Here is an 18428-nt window from a genome sequence, read left to right on the forward strand (position 1 = left end):
CCGTCAGATCCAGAGAGCTCTCAATTCGCCTGCGAGGCTGTCACCGCCTACTGGAAAACCAGCCTCAGTTGCCTTCCTGCCCTACGTCGGGACGACCTTCAACCGCATAAGCAGGTTGCTGGCCAGGCACGACATCAAGTCTGTTGGTCTTCCGCCAAAGAAAATTACCAGTTTTCTCCGGCCGGTAAAGGACGACCTAGGATTGAAGACGCCTGGCGTATACAGCGTTCCCTGTGAGTGCGGTAAAGTCTACATCGGCCAGACAGGCCGTTCCGTCGAGGCCAGGATCAAGGAGCACGAACGCCACATCCGGCTCGGGCAGCCCGAGAAATCTGCGGTTGCTGAACACCGCTTCAACATGGAACACCGCATACAGCTCGAGGACACCTCTATCCTCTCCTCAAAAACCGGCTACATGGATCGGATTATCAGGGAAGCCATCGAGATCGAACTACATCCCGATAACTTTAACAGGGAAGATGGACTTCACCTGAGCCGGTCCTGGTAGCCTCTTATTCACACACTTCGAGGACTCCGAGAGCGAGCAAGAGTGCGCCGCCAGAACCAACCAGACCACTAACATGGCCCTTTTCAGGGCCCAGATCTATCCAACCAAACTCAGCCTTTCTCTCTCTACTTTCTCTCCCACTCTCGCCCACCTGCTACAATTGGTCCACTCCCTCGTCTGCTCCCATTGGCTCGGGGCAGGCTACACCTTTCACTTTCCGGCCCTATAAACCTAGCACTTCACACCCTGTTGGCATATTCATCGCCCTGATGACGGAGGCAATATGACCTCTGAAACGTTGGTTAATATTGACCAGACTACACAGCGCAAAAACCCAGAAGACAGAAATCTTCATACTCACCACTGTGAAAACCTCAAATCTCGCCCTGATGATGGAGGCAGTATGACTTCTGAAACGTTGGTTAACATCGACCAGACTACACAGCGCAATAACCCAGAAGACGGATATCTTCATACTCACCGCTGTGAGAACCTCAAGTCTTACCTAGGATATTCTAGTTCTTAACTATTAGGATTATAATACATTTAAGTCAGAGTGTACAATGTAATGTATTTACAGTAATGGAAGAACAGTTGGATCTGAAGAACATTCCATAAGTTATTAAAAATTTAAGTATTCATAAAACTAAGACATATATTGCATGCCTATAAGTTAACATGTACATGTCATATATCACATTCAGGTATATATTTATACACATCTACTTACCAATTACAAAGGATTTGTATTATTACAGGAGCCTAAGTTTGATATGCAAGAAACATTCAGTACAGCAGGAGTTCTTTTTTGAACAGTAAAATGTGACTTTGTAAATAATTCATTATGTTTGAAAACAAGTATATATAAACTTAACATACATTATAAATAAATCTGAGGTTACATTTCATCATTTCCATGAATTAAACACTCTCATTTCAACACCATTAAACATGAAATATAAATTTATATTTGGTGCTCAAAAATGCCACCACACATAAAATTAAATATAAAATATACCATTTGTTACACACTCCCTTAGTGTGGAGCCAAGTGTATAAAAGTTGATACTAGTTTAATGCTTGATTTTGATAGCCACTCCATATATGAATTCAGTACAGAAAATGAATTTCATTAAAAGGAAAGGAGTTTTTCTATTACTTCCATTACTGGCTTATATGTTGTAAAAGTGTGTTATCTTGATCATACGCATTTGATTACTTCCTATCAATCACATTTTGGGAACAATCAGTCCAACTGTTCTACTTTCAACTCTTTGCAGCTGAACATCAAACAGCAATTGGGACAGCAATCCATACTGCATGATATTAAAGAACCAAAAATGATGAATTTATTTTGGTACAAACAGAAATAAGATCAGATCAGATATGAGATTTATGTCAATACAATATTACAAATATGTACATGAACCTCATTAACTTTTAATAAAATATATATGTACTTGGTTGAATCACATTTCACATTAGTACATACATACAGATTGTTATGAAGGATCCCTTGGACTGGACATTACAGTTCTCATTTACCTATATAATTGTTCTTGTGCAGTTACTTCTTCCAAATGCTATACTACAAATGTTTCATATAACTATCATATGAACCAGTAGTGTATGAATTACATATGCTTTACAGCCATTGAGTATCTTTAGTATAAAGTCATGGAAATTTCTAGGAAGCAGAGCTTCACCTAACTTTCAGCAAAATTACTGGACAAAAATGTCAAGATGTTTTAAGGAACTATTGAACACTGGAAGCCCCCTCCTCTAGAGAGCATAATATATTTGACAGCCAATCTGAAACATGTTCTGCAGAAAGGCAGTAAACAGTCTGAACAGATGTCTTCACGGGCAAGATAAAGGGAGGATTATGATCTTCTGGGTTAAGACTGAACAATTATGTCATAACCCAGAACATGATCCTCATATTTACTGCAGTGAAGACCTAAAGTATCGCGCAAAAAAATTATGGAAGACATTCTGCAAAGTAATATAAAGATTGTATGATTTGAGGGTTTCACAGCAGTGTAACTTTAGATGCAATCTTGTGCCATGTAATCTTCTGGTTGGATACCAGTGTTTCAGGGGAAAATGCTTCTGCCTGTAGCAGCATGTTCCTCTGAAACACTGGTATAGGTGTGTAGGAGTGTATGAAGCCTATGCAACAAGAGAATGAGATAGTGTCTTTCCAGTGTTTCGTGTCTTGTGACTTGGCCTGTCCTCTAAATATTATTATACCTGTTTAAATTGTAGATCAAGAATTATAGAGGTGCAGATGTATTTCGAATATGCTGGCTAGTTCATTGCTTATAATGCAACCAGAAGACTATATAGCGCAAAAACCTAGGCGGCCACAATTTAAATACAAGGGTTGAACTAGGCTCTTGTTTCTATAGTCTAAAACTTTGTTGGTTTAAGTAATACTGGCTTAATATATTCACTTTTGGCTCTGTTCAGATGCCCTCAAAATGGGCAACAAAAATTATAAGTTTTGAAAACTCATGTTACATCAAAATGCCTATTGCCAAAATGTAGAATAAAATTACTGAATGTTAAAATAAATTTAAAACTTACTAAATACAGACAGTTTTCACTCTAAACACAGGTAGGAATGTACAATATAACAGCAACAATTAATTTTTATTTATGTATTTAGCAAGACTACTTTCTAAAGCTATCATGGACTATGACATTTAAAACGACTGTTTTCATTTCATTATTAGCATGTCTACCCATTCTTCACATACATATAAAAAAATTACCTAATCATAATTTCAAAAAATTTCAATCAAGTCAATCACATATTCTGTTTACTGCATGGTCTGATTCAACTGAAAATTCAATCAATTACATAAATAATTTTCTCTGGTGCACAAGCTAAAGCTTCTTGTTTTAACATTCTCATACAGAAGTTCATCCTTTTACAAATGTATCTCAATTTCAACCGTCCATGACAGCTCCAAGGGAATTAAAATTCTGGAAGCAAAATAGCCTTTGACAGTATCACACATTACATCATAATTACAAGACTACAGAAACATAAAAAATGGGCTCAAATCCATTAATGTTTTGCAGGACTTACACTATCATTTCCTTAATTAGGTCACAACATATTATTTAACACAAAAGCAATAGCTGGCATTGGACCAGTTATTCCAAACTTATGAACAAACAGATGGGAAAGATATACACTATTTTATTTTTATGAACATGATTCTATACTTTATCACATTTTACTTTACTTTTTGAAGTGTTCTCAGATCTTCCTAATGGACTGATTATGTTGGCCAACATAGTTAGTGCAAATCCACAAGTGGCTACTTTATAATCATTCTGTATGTACTGGATGCTCATTACTGCCAATGGCATCGTGTCCAAACACCTAATCACTGTTAAAAAGTGCATGGAAAGCAGAGATTATGTTTGAAATAAATTAAACTTTCTAATTCTCAAATGTGAACATTTATCAGGGTCATTAAAAAAGCTTCATTTTAAAATTTTATGACCACCAATTTAAAACTAAATTCATTCAGCATCAGATAATTTAAACTCCGCATACATCAGCCTTTTACATTTTTAAATATATTAATCTTCCTTTATGTTTTAATATATTAACCTCTCCTAAATAAAAGCTGTTGCAGAACACTTTCTGGTGACAGAATTTTCATAATGGTGAATTATGGAGAACAAAGCAGGATCACAAAGTATATCCATACTTGGTACAAGGTAACTTGACAGCAGTGCCTTGTATTAGGGTCAGGAAATATGCATTTTAGTCATAAATATGATGTTTGCCACTTCAAATAATGATACTTTATCACTATGGTAATTACACATCTTTAACATACTGCCAATATTATATATTTGTGATTCTCTTTATAACAACAAACTGTGACTCATACCAACATCTGTTTATAGACAGAAATTATAAACAATTGTTTCCATTCCATCTCATATAAGTTTGATGTAAAACATGACATAATTTCAGTAAATTAGTATAATTAATTTTCAATATCTCATTTCATATGAGTAACATATTTCTTAAGACTGATCATTCACCATCATTAAATGTGGCTCTTTTCACAAAATGTTTAGTTACTTGTAAAAGTTATAAACAATTTAACATTATTGTTGTACTAAAATAAGCCTGATCACAGGCACTCATGTTTAACTAACAATATTCAAAAATAACATAACAAAAAAAAACCCTTCACTTTACTCATGTGAAAGACTATTGTTTTAAAGCTACAGGATTTATTTTATGTATTGGCAACAACAATTTAAGGGTTACTATCTAGTGTCACCACTGTTGGATAAAGATAGTTGAGTATGGCATAGTAATGAACACCAGCTGCCAGGACAACAAATATGTGCCAGATGGCATGAGCACATGGTATCTTACCATCTGCTTTAAAAAATACAACACCAAGAATATAGAGGAAACCTCCAATCTTCAGTTCAGTCAGACCAGAGAATTCATGCTGGAAAGATAATATACTTTCTAAATGCATGTTCCATAAAACTTACACAAATATCCTTTTATAATTCTCAAGCAAGAGTTCACTAATGATGAAAATATTTGGGAGGAAAAATAAAGAATGAAAAAGAATCACATACATATTAATTATGTAATGTTAACCACTTCATGCCTATTTATCCAACACTTTGTCTCAGTGTTTTAAACTGACAGGCATTACAAGTATAACTGTAAAAGCATCTCATTAATAAAACCTATACACAGAATAAAGAGGATAAATAATTAATATGCTACACATGCTTCTATTATACTGGTTATATCCACTCCTAAAAGTGCGACTGCACTGCACTGTTACCAATTACAGGGAATTTACAAAACAGCACAGTTGACCTTCCACTGTACTATCTATGGTAATCAATATGCTTTCCTTGTGCAATGAAAGCAATTTTGTCTATATCAACTGGACAAACCACAGCAGTTGCAGAACATAGCATAGAATGGGGCCATCAGATCAAATTCAAAGACACTGAGATACTAGCAAAAATAGCAGATTATGTGGATTATGATTAGTTGAAGAAGCAACAGAAATATGACTACATCCAAATAAAATACTACAAACCAATACTAGACATAATAGGTCATGAAATGGCCAGTCAGTGACAGGCAAATATAGGACTACGGACAGAAGAACTTACTCCAGGTTAAGAGACATGGCACCATACCCAAAGTAAGAGAGCTTACCACACAACCTGACTCCACCCTCTAGTCATATGACACACTAATAAGGAGAGGTTATTGCAAAGACCAACTGATCTACATATTTTCACTTCTTTGTCATTCCTCAAACTTATCCTGATGGAGACAGAGCTAGTTTTCGAAACGCTAGCATTCGACTTAACATTAACATGGCTGATTTCCCAGGAAAATGTTATAACAAATCTTATTTGAAGTGTCCTCAAGATGTTCTAACAAATAACCGGTACAGTTTTGTAAGATAATCACACTACAGAAAAATATAATATATAGATCATAAACTGAATGAATTATATATCTAATGAGAGGGCTCAACAAATCCTGGGGGCCATATAGTTACGTCATACATAAATTAAATATTAGTACCCATTTTTTATAATTTTTGTGTACAGAATCCAAATTTGAAACTACTCTTTACATGCCGTTAAATTGTTAAGGTGACTCCAAAATATGGGCAAATTTTGGTGAGACCTGGCCAAATATTTATCTAAGAGCATTTAAATTCAAAACTATATAAGCTGGTAAGTTATCTTAGAGGTGTAAACTTTAGAAAAATTAAGAATCTGCAGCTTGCTTGATACAAAAGCTTCTGTGCTTGATCCCTTCTTAAGCACAAGGCTTTGAAACAGGCCAAATCACAAGTCCTTCAATCTTTTAATGTTTCCAAATAGACTGACAATAAAATAATAAATATTTTGGTTACTTACCATATTAATTATGGCTAGAGATGGCACAATACCCATGAAGAGATAAAAGCAAGTTTCCAGACATTTGTATTGTTCATGAAACAGCTGTTGGTAAAGGATGCCAAGAGATGCAAGAACCCATACGATCCACCACAGCTCAGCAGTCCAACCAGTAAGAGGAAATGGTTGTATTGTAAGCCATGGGAAATATGACGCAGCTATGAACACATATATCATTGCTCTGTCACCACGATGTAACACGTCCTTTAACTGTCTACACAAAGAAAAAAAAAGACATCATAAGCAAGATACGCATACAATATTTTAGTCAGAAAAACTTAAGGAATAACAACACTTGGAGACCTAGGCATAAACAAGAGGATTTAAAATATATGAGGATGTGACTGCATTCATCTGACTCAGGTTAGGGTCCATTGCAAGACTGTTTTGAATTTGGTAATAAACTAACCAATTCCACACGAGCATGGGAATTTGACTAGCAGAGCAAACGAATTATTAGTATGTCAAGAACTCTGCTCCATGGAGTTAACTTGCTGCACAAATTAGAGGCTGTATTTGAAGACAGTTTATAACATAGGCATTTAGAGAATTACACAATACTGAATATATTAGCATTTCATCAGTATACTGATTAGCTGGTATCATGAACAGTCCTAAATGGACTGCTGGAACTAATTTGATGGCAACACTAGACTATTTATAGTAGGGGTCATGCATTACCTCCTCATCACATCAACTTTAACTGTAGAACCTCTTTGGCTGAATTATAAAATTCTGAATGCTCCAGCAGATTTTTAATGGCTAAAGGTATCTTTACTCCACTAATCTTCAGTTGTAAACTTAATATATTAATCCCCCAACATGCCTCTATGGTGCAGTATTTATGCATGGAGATAGTTTTACCTTTTACCTTAATTAATTCATCAAGTTTAATCCACAATAAACAATCAATCCAGTATCATTCTATGCATCCTGAAATCTGGTTCATAAAATGTAATTCTTCAAGGAGCAGTGAGTGGTATGCTGTTATTGGAATTGCATGGCACACACGAGGCTTCTTGTAGTCTAAGAAATGTGAAAATAATCCAAGTAATCCCCTGTGTATAACTTTTTACATAGTTTCTTGGCTTCACCTGACCTTCAGACTACTCAAAGTGTTTATCAGGGCAATAGGAAATGACCCGTGCACCATTCATGAATGACATATCACAGGGAGACCTTAACTGATCCTATTCTACTGCACTGACAAGCGGCTCTGAAAAGAACATCATTACATAATTTGTAATTAATGATAATGACATAAGCTGATTATCACACAATATATTTCTACTCATAATAAACATCTACTATAAAAATTTGTGATTCCCCGTTGTTGTCGTCAAAAAATGACGTCATCAACAATGTCACATTATATTTGTTTACTCGGCATTGTTTTTGCTTTAAAGCTTGAATTCCAAACCCATAAACATGTAAGCTGACTCTTCATATAAGCAGCATACCATGAAAGCAGACACATTTTAACTACAAAACTATATCGAGGAAAGGGATTAGCTTCATGCTCTGGCTGATTTATCTGTGGGGAGAGAGACACCAGTACCCATTTGATGATACAAGCACAGAGTCTACCCCAGTGCTAGTCTCGATATGGTGGCAAAGAGAACAACCCCCCCACCAGCTGCAAAGTAAACTACGGTCATCCAGCCCACAGCCGGTATATTTACTTGCTGAGCTACTAAGTTTGTCCTTTTTATCAAATCAGAAGTTCATATCTATCATAATTTTTAATACATCTATTTTTTAAAGAGACCAGACTACATATTAGTTTACAATTTACAAAAGTAATGTTATATTACCTACTGAGTTTGAGGTAGTGTCAAATAAGGACTGTAAAACCCTTCCTTAACATGAGAATTACAAAACCTAGCTGGATTTGTTTTGATTTGTTAACAAAAAATTCAACCAAAACCACATTATGGGTGACAATCATGATGTAAAATAAATGTGAATCCTATTATCTGTTTCCATGTTATAACATGGATCTCTCTGGTATTTTCCCCATTTGTGGTACAAATGATGGTACTGGGGTTCAAACATAAATAAAAGACACTTCTATAAATAATTGAAATAGGTTGAAACATGAAGCATACAAATGAAAATAGAAATAAACATTTTAATAAGAAAATACAATATTTGGAAAGATAAACTGCAACACAGAACAGTGATCCGACGGGGAACAAGATATTTTCTCAGGTACACCTAGAGCACAACTCAGCTTCTCTGTATCTAAGTACAAATCAACCAGCAAAGAACATAATCATTACAATATGACGTTTAACGAAAATGGAAATGTGTCTAAAAATGTCCTAGACCATATTACACACTGCATAAAATAGTGCAAGAAACTCCTTTAGCCATATGTATGTCTTACATTTGATAGAATAAATTTAAATGACAGTGACACCTCAATACCAGGGACCAATAGTCCATTCACTTACGTAGAGTGACCTCACAGCTGCCTCTTTCAGCCCAGATAAATCTGTCTCACGAATATCTATTTTTAGCTTCACACAAGTGTAATTGGGACACCTGAGCTAATGAACATTGAATTTAAACCAGTTCCAATGGGAATGACAAAGACAGTAAAATAAATACACTATGAAACGCAAAACAGAGTGAAAAATGCGAAAAGAAGAAAGATTCATAACGTATTTTAAGGCACTATCCCAATTAATCTGGAGGAACTGAGGTCAGCCATAGAACATGTAGCATTGATTGAGATCTGAGGATGTGGACATAAAGTTATATTTGTCCATACTGAAACATTTATCTGCCTTAGAATATGGATTGGTGGCAGGCTCTTGTAAACACAGTAATGAACCTTCACATCCATACAAATCAAATTTCTTGATTAGTTGGAAGTACTGTTAGCTACACAAGAAAGACACTGTTCCATAGTTTGTTATATTTAAAATGTTTTCCTTTTCATGTATGAGAATACCTGATAAAAAAATTGTTATTCATAAGACTCTTTAAAATTGTAAGGTGCCTCACTTATCAAAAGTTTAATATGCAGTTCACTTGCACAATCATTAACCACCATCTGCATTTGTTATGAATAAAAGTATCATATTAATTGCTCAATCAAATTTTAGTTTTTTAAACTCTTTCAGTGTTATGCACAGAACAGTTCTTCAAGGGTACGGTACACTGTTAAGTTTCATGTTTCTTAGCATCAGTCAATACAATGATGTAGTTTAAGCTAAGAATGTGAAGGATACAGTAGCTACTTATTTCAAAATATTATGGCGGCATCTTTCTGGAAGGACTGAGGAAAAACCATATAACACCAATCAGGATAGCAGGATTTGAGGTTTTCACGACAGTCAGTCTGAAGAAGCCTATCATCTGGGTTGTTGTGCAGGAAAGTCTGGTAGAAATTTAACGACGTTTCAGAGGTCCTTGCTGCTTTCATCATCAGAGCGATCGCCCTGATGATGGAGGCAGCAAGGAACTCTGAAACATCGTTAAATTTCTACCAGACTTTCCTGCACAACAACCCAGAAGACAGCCATCTTCCCAATGATGATAGTTGGCCTGAAGGCAGACTTCAGGGTGGCATTGTCTCAAGTCAAAGTAAGAATGCTATCATATTAAGCTGAGCAAGCAAGCGCATAATTATTTCCATTTGCATTCCTTATCCTGTGTAGAAAGTTCAAACTTACGTATTAGAGTTGCAATAAAATACGGAATGAAAGAATGTGGAGACTGTGAAGAGAAGGATGAGAGCAGCACCGTACACCACTGCTGACCAATACTGCGGCCAGCTCGTGGCTCTGTCAATAAGCTCCAGGCTGGCTACAACACTTGGAAACACCCATACCTATGAAGAGGATGATTATTAGTGTGCGTTATCCTACCAGACAATATATTACAGTCACTGAGTGCATACAGAATTGATAAATAGGTGCCATTTCAGAAAATTAATAAAAAGGTGTACAATCACAATGAAAGCTATAATTCCATTTACTTTGTTGTTGAAGTCACAGATCTTCAATCTTTGTTCATAACTTTGAGCCATTTCACATTTTTAAAAGTTATCAAACTGACTAAGTAAGAAAGAAATTATTGACAAAGGTACTGAAAATGTTTACGTTAACCTTATAGTGGATCTTGCTATGATCATTTCAATGTTAATTAGATTTTTCAATGGAACAGTTCTTGGAGGGTCCAGAAACACCATATGTAAGTGATATAAAACTGCAGGTTACTCCGGAGACCTTTGGGTTGTTACGTATTTTTCTTGTTCTTATGGTACAAGAATTTTCTATCTGATACACTCTGATATTTATAGTGCTAAATCTTAGTAACTATGAATATTAGGATACATAATAACAAAAATTACAGAATAAAATATTGTAACATGGTATCATTAAGCGGTATGCTTAAATTTACAATCAGTATGTTGAAGAAAGTGATTATGACCTACTTTAACGCACATCATCGCACCTGCCTGGTTGACTGACCAATTCTTTGTTCATTTAAAATGCTTTTTCACCTTAATTAATTATGTAACATCATATGGCAGAATGATATGTGGATTGAAAAGAATGAATCAGAAACTATTTTAATGTACCATTTCGCAAAGTCTGCAACGACATATTCAAAATAACTGTACTCATGGAATTCCTACAATTCCTCAAATCTGAGGAAAATTAATCTATTTATCTCTAACATGAGTTTACTACTCAAGCATTAATTTACAAAACTAGTTCCAATTTGTAATTATACTCCAAAAGTGTAAAATACAATAAGATTCAAATATACATAACATCTACATACCCCATGTGTCACAACATTTGCTATGTGCTCAATGGTTGTTGGAATGTAAGCCCGATTAGGGCTCGCTTTCTCATTCATCCATCGTACACTGAAATCAGATGAAAGAAAATTTGCAGGCTTTCACAGAATATATGAATTTCATATCAAGACACCTCAGCATCCCTGTCTGAAATCCTTAAATTAAAGTGTGTTAGAATAACAAAGATCCATAATGCGTTTAACACTATAACACTACTGCATTCACTGCTGTATCTAGTAGACAAAGTGCAAGATAAACTATAGAGTCAGTGTATGACACAAATCCCACCAATTAAACTAAAATATAATACAACAAACAAATGTTTTCTGAAAACAATACTTCTCAGAATGGTAGAACAAGAAATCAATAAATCTGTCTAGTGATACTTATGCCTATTTTGCTCCAAGACATTGAACGATTATACAGATACAAGAACTGTACAGACAACAGTAGACATACAAGCGTGATAAACATGGCTGGCTGGCAGACACTGGCAATGGTGTAAAAACATATTCACGCATTAAAGAGTGAACACCACTGTCCTCTGCAGCAATTATATAAAAGTCATGTGGTGTGGATCAAAATCCTCCATTGCAGTCGATACATTAAGCAGGTGGCAAATGTCAAGAATAGCTTAACAATACAAGATTTGAGATTTTCATAGCAGAAAACTTTTTAATTTAGATGGTTAGTCTATATCAGAGAAAACTGTCACCTGTCATTTACACAGGTTCATGACTATTAACATACAGCATCAGTTGCAGTCATAAAATTAAAGTACACTGTACAGTAAGGCTGGAACAGGTTTTGTTACTTACTTTTGAAGCCACTTCCAATCCAGCCCTTGCAATGGGAGAGAGACAAATTGTTTGGACCTGGATATCGGCATGCCCGTAACTCTGCTCAGGGCAAGAAATGTCATGATTTTTTCCAAAACCTCTCATACGAAGCATGCACCATTCTCTTCACTAAAATAAGATACACATAATAATATTGTACATTACAAGAATTATTCAAACATATCAGTATAATTTACAGACTAAATCGAATCATTCCAAAGTTATAATGTAATCGATCTTCTAATACAATATACCAATCCCTTGACTTGACCTTATAAAACTGGCTCATAACATAGTTCTTAAACATCATGACTGAACGAGCCAATTTAACTTGCACCTACTACTTATTTACAACGCCTGGTTCGTACTGTACAGCTACAAAATGTTAATATCCACAGTGCACAATTCTTACAAGAATATAATTATGTGTTTCATGACCTCATTAACAGAACAAAATATTAAACTGTATCGTTCGAAAGTGAATACTCTAATAGTTCCAGTGTATTAACAAGGTGACTAGACCGACAAGAGACACACAATGTCAAATGTACGACATAACACTTTTAATATATTTTTTTACTATGGTAAAAGAAAAACTTAATTACCTACCAAACTCCACTAACCCGACATTGCAGACGACAGCCGAATACCGTCCGGACCGGTCCAGACCACGGAGTACGGAACCCGTTCAGACCGTGGTGGGAATAACTATGGTGTGAGCATGCGCAACTGATGTGACGTAAGGCGTGAACATTGCCTATCGTTCGCATATATCGACAGCCGATGACCCATTTTAACTGAATCTTGTATTCGAGAATGTTGTAAGAAATGTCGAAATGTTTAAAATTTAGTTTTGTTACAATAATTTTAACAACAACTTTGCAAGAGCATATCTCCTGGTCAATTGTATCCATTTTCCATCCTCACAGCCCCTAGGCCCTACGCCCAAGGCCCTGATCAAATACTTGCGTGGTTACAAAAACTGATTATCTTACATTACAAAAAATAAGTTGCATGAAATTGTTTTAGTTTGTTTCTACTTTACATTTGCTGAAGTGTTAATTAATTTAGATTAATAATTGTGATCAAAGATGACGAAATGCCCAGAACCGTTCGATTTTTGTCCTGTTTGATTACACCTTTCTTTCTCCCGCCATGACTCACTCGCCAACGGCGGTACAAGATTGTTTGACGTCACCAATATTCTAACCAATCAACGACCATAACTTAAATTCAATCCCATGGCCGATGAGAGCCTGCGATTAGAATTATGTCGAAACACGGTCAGTAACCCGTCAGAAATTATGATTATTTTGGAAATATAAATCCATGACACAAATTGGAAATTATTATATAATTTTTCGTGAAAATAATCGGCGGCATAACAACAATATTGTCATGTGTGAGAAATAGTAACATTTTTCTAAACCGTATGTAACAAACACTGGCATGTAACCATGAACTGAGCGAGGTTTGAATCACAGTACACAAATTACTACCAACCTGGATTGGAACGCACCGCAGACCGCTCAGCGTCTGTGGTCAGCTACTCTTGTCTAGCTGACTTAACCATGCTCTGAGTGATAAACCCGAGCTTGAATCCTTCTGCATGTCCATGTTCAACTGCTCAACCACTTTGAGATTCCACGAACGGTGGTGGGTATTGACGATGATTGTCTTTTATGGACATAACCTCCGTTAACATTAACCTTAAATTTGTAGGCTTCTTACGATGGTGCGTTACATTATGTTAAATTGTTCTTTTGGTCCTTGTCCATCGTCTAAACATAATTTTCCAAAATCACGAAGGCTGGATTCCGCTTCCATCACGAGGAAAAGAAGGACATTTTAATGCTGTTGCCGTTCTGGTTCGAGACCAGTTTAGGCAGGTGGCCTAAGAGAGACATTTTTGTATCATGTTTGCATGATGACGTAAGCAGAATACAGTTCCTGAAACGAAATTAATTTAAACGATGGACGAAGTTGAAAAGAAAAATTAAAAAAAAATAACAGCAACACTCCGATGAGGGCTGAAAATAACAAAGATTGTATCTGGAGTTTCTGTGTTCTAAACCTGAGTAGGCTACATGTTTCTGTTCCTGAGATTGAAATTCTCGCGGCGGTAAGTCTCAAAATGACATATGTAAGAACACATTTCCGAATTTGCAGTGTACTTGGCCAAGCTAAGCCGAAGTAGGTATAAAATGGAATCGTAATTAAAAACGATTCAAGGACAGTGGTTCAGAAACATGATCCTGTCAGGGATCGAAGTTGCAACTTTTAGGCAGAAATTTTGTCATTGCAGCGCCATGACGCCGTATGCTACCCGATTGACAAAGCAATATGACCACAAAAAGTTGAACAATAACTTCCAAACGTAGCATATGTATATTTGTGTGTGGCTACAAAGGAATGAATTATAATTATTATAATAGGTCACCTATAACTCTTGACCGCACATTCCATTGTATTCCATGTTCCAGTGGCATAATGTTAAGTAGTCTTACCAGGGGTATACAAAATACAACAGCAAAAAATTGGCCTTCCCAAGTGTCATATGTTTATTATGCGTTATTTGCACGAAGTGCGTTGCGAGAACGCAGAATGACTCAACTCGAGAACCACTGGACGGATTGGGATTAAATTTGGCGTGGAGATCGTGCTATTCTGCAAGACATCGACATTTTTCCGGAGGAAACCCACAACCCCTAATTAAGATTTGGACAGAGCAATTCCTGAACACGAAACAGTAGCGACATCCTATCCTACATTTTGTGCTAACAGTTTCAACAGGACTGTGCAAAACATCTCTAGCCTTAAACTATCTCACAAAACACAAACTCTCAAAATGAAGTACTCATTTCCCGGTAGCTACTTATCTAAAGTCCTCAAGATCTTAGTCCAGCTAAACATATAAACCGCGATTCAATTCTAAAGGGTTTTGACGACGGTAGTTTATACTTAAAATTATTCTTTGTCAGGACTTTTTCCATCGCCTGTTCTTTAAAACCACGACACTCCAGTGGCGAAGACTAGCTCTATCTAAGGGACCCAACAGAGTAGGTACCTCTCACCTGAAGACGGAGACGGAACCAGCCTCCTAAACATCGTGATTTTAAAGAACAGACGATGGAAAAAGTCCTGACAAAGAATAATTTTAAATATAAACCGCAGTTTCGAATTCCTATTGGAGGATGATTGGACTACCAGAACTATTCATTCCAGAGGCGGAGCTTTAATGTTATCCATCTTAACCGTGTTAGCCCGGCTAACACTTTGAAAAATGGAAGAAGAAAAATCTTCTGTCTTACTATCGTGGTTCAATGGCAACAACATTAACTACGCCTGGTTGGCTGAAACTAGCTAACGTTTACTTTTTATCTGATTACTTCTGCTGTGTTCCAGTGTATGAAGTACTAAACTACTAAAGTAGAACAGAATACTTTATTAATCGTATTTTAAAGTGTTAACAGGGGTTTACATTATTAACATGAGGCTCCGCTGCTGGTTCATATCATCGCATGACCTCTCGCAACACAAGTCAATACATAACGATACAGATCACAGTCGTGCCCCGAGGGTATTGTAAAACACCCGGAATCGAAAATGCGTGAGATCTCAGGACTGTCAAGATCAGCAAATAGTAACTAATAAGGCAAACTACCGAGGCAGGCTAAAAAATAAATTCGACATAATGTTGCAGCTTTGTGTACTGTACCACAAGTCTCGAGGTATGCAAGCAAGTCCAAATAAATCTTTATTCCTGATGGTTGGGTGGTGTACCTGACGTCCGTATTTTTAGCAAGGGTTGAGGGTTATTCCCAGTAAAACCCTCTGTACTTATCAAATACCGTTAGAAATTGTAAAGTACGTGACTAGCGACTTCTTCAGTACCTGGAAGACTCTTCTATGCCAGTGATCAGTAAAATTAATAAATCGTCTTTAATATTCGCATCTTTCATCTGCGTGGCGTAGACAATGGACCATTTTGAAATTGTTGACAAATGGGACTGGATTAAACATGTCAGCATTAATGAACACGAAGAAACAACGTAAGTTTTATGGTTTATTTAAATTGTTCAACTGAGATCGTGCATGCTGGTTTGTATGAAACAAGAATTCAAAGGAAAATATTTGTTCTCTCTGTATTACTTTTTCTCTAGATATGTCGGATTCGTTTCTGGTCTTAAGAGCTTTATTACATCCCTAATCAAAAATAATGTCACTCTGATGTAACACATTTTGGTTGTTTATTTATAATTTATTTAATGACCCTGCCAGTAAAGAACTGGAAAGATATGGAATAAAACGGCCGTGGACTACTATAACGTGCTGAATCGGCATTGTCTTACCACCTAGCTCACGCCGTCATGACGTAAATTCAGTAGACTATGAACGATTACTTCATATTAAGAACTTACATTGAAAAGAATAAGATGTTCGAACTAGCTTGGCACAATGGTCACGTTCGTATTCAGAATTCGGCTGGATCTGACCACCCTGAATGTATATTTTTTATCATTTTTTGTATTCTGTTCCGGCAAATAACAGGATGGAACATTGCAAAACTATACAAGCCATGACCACTAGTTCTTCAACATTTTCATCAACTTTATTAATCATCGTAATTATCTTTTTTTTTCCAGTAACCAGAACTAAAAAGATACAGAAGTGCCGCAATGAAACATTACATACGCTAAGATGGCTGTATTTTAGGTTGCAGTGTCGTGTAGACTGGTAAAAGTTTATAAACATTTCAGAGGTCCTTGCTGCCTCCATCATAAGGGTGACGAATATTCATCTACCAGACTACACGGCGTTACAACCCAGAAGACATCCATTTTCAGACTCACGCCGTGAAAACCTCAAATCCTAATTATTACACGAGCTTGTAGCACCCGTATAAGCCTACAAAAAACAGATATTTTCTGGGCCTAGTGAACCTTCTTGATAAGCATAACGAGCTTTGCATAAGAATTTGTACATAAGTCGTCGGAAACTTGTAAACTTCCAAAATACCTCATGGGCAACAAAGTGATAAAAAATAACGTAACAGGTTGAGGGAAGCAAAAATATTGCTGTCATACTGGATTGCACATCCGACGTAAATCTTTCGCTGTCGAAAGACTTCGTAATTCTTCAAGAATGTTATGTAAAAAATCCACGTCCATAAGAACAAGAATTTTTGTAGTACAGCGTGGGCCAAATGCCGGGAACATGTACTGCAAAGACAGCCATTAAGCAAGACTAAAAATGTATACTCTATAGGCTAAACAAAAGTTCCAGACGTATAATGCGTTCCAGCTTTTTTTGCCGCTGAACTTTGTGAATTGGAACCTCGGAGCGAGTTACTAGAAGTTTGCTGGAAGCGATGGCAGCAGGCCGCGTACAGAACACTCCAAATAAAACATCACCACGGAGTGCAACACAGGACAGTCGATTTCACTAAATTACTCATCACTAGAAAATTAACACCGCAGAGATTATTAGATAATTTTGTCTTCTTCACAACTCTTCGGTCCTCTTGCAATTCTTCCGCTCCTCACAGACCATAGCTTTCTGGCATCACTCGATTCATCACTAACGCTGCTCGTGTCCACTCCATTATCTTAAATTATAATACGTTCAATAGCGTCTTCGATTATGCCTGATCAATCGCATAATATTTAGGCTTTGACTTATTTAATTTGATTAAATCGTACAATTGAGCTTTCAACATGTCAGAAAATGGGATGTTTCTTTCCAATAGCCAGGCTTTCATTTCGTCCTTCTTTGAGTTAGACGTCGGTGGTTTGTCTGTCTGAGTGTTTTGATACGAGGCGTTATCAATGACCAAGAAGGAGATTGCAACGAACAGGTGGCATGTTGTTAACACAGAACAGTCACTGGACAACAATTGTCAGGCTTCTACACCGCTGCATTGACACAGACTGTACTGTACTTCCTTCATTGAGTGGTTCGCATACTGGTATCTCTATACAAGGTCAGCGGTCATAATCGGTGGATTCAGTTCTACTCTGTACACCACTTCCAATCGGTGATGTATCAAAAAAGTGCGACTGGCCGTTGATAGATGGACGCATGGGTAGATCATCAAGGCTGAAATTGGTGCGAATTGTTGGTAAACTTTTACCAGGCAACACGGCACAACAACCCGGAAGACAGCCATCTTGTTGGTATACACATTTCAGTAACCCAGCTTTCAGCATCCGTCTAATTGGTATTACTAGTTGTAGGCAACTAAAATACATGACATTGAAATAGTCCCCAA

At 36.5% G+C, this 18428-nt stretch overlaps 1 protein-coding gene across 3 annotated transcripts; it reads right to left on the minus strand.

Annotated features, from left to right (window-relative positions):
- Nucleotides 1–1059: 1059 nt before the first annotated feature.
- Nucleotides 1060–14040, minus strand: LOC110832478 (monocyte to macrophage differentiation factor 2). 3 transcript variants are annotated; one of them, XM_022069524.2, is made up of 6 exons: nt 13661–14040; nt 12137–12286; nt 11300–11387; nt 10183–10340; nt 6461–6713; nt 1060–5004 (listed from the first exon to the last, which is right to left on the minus strand). In XM_022069524.2, the coding sequence occupies exons 2-6, from the start codon at nt 12238–12240 to the stop codon at nt 4804–4806; spliced, it is 804 nt and encodes a 267-aa protein (XP_021925216.1). In that variant the 5' UTR covers nt 12241–12286; nt 13661–14040; the 3' UTR covers nt 1060–4803. The 3 variants fall into 3 exon arrangements, with proteins under 3 accessions (XP_021925216.1, XP_021925217.1, XP_021925218.1); XM_022069525.2 differs by lacking the exon at nt 13661–14040 and adding an exon at nt 12767–12882; XM_022069526.2 differs by lacking the exon at nt 13661–14040 and adding an exon at nt 12763–12861.
- Between the last annotated feature and the right edge of the window lie 4388 nt (nt 14041–18428).

Source organism: Zootermopsis nevadensis, unplaced genomic scaffold, assembly GCF_977971745.1.
Source record: "Zootermopsis nevadensis isolate Lab colony 2312 unplaced genomic scaffold, Znev_1.0 Znev_ptg000007l, whole genome shotgun sequence".
In the NCBI taxonomy this organism is placed as follows: Eukaryota; Metazoa; Arthropoda; class Insecta; order Blattodea; family Termopsidae; genus Zootermopsis; species Zootermopsis nevadensis.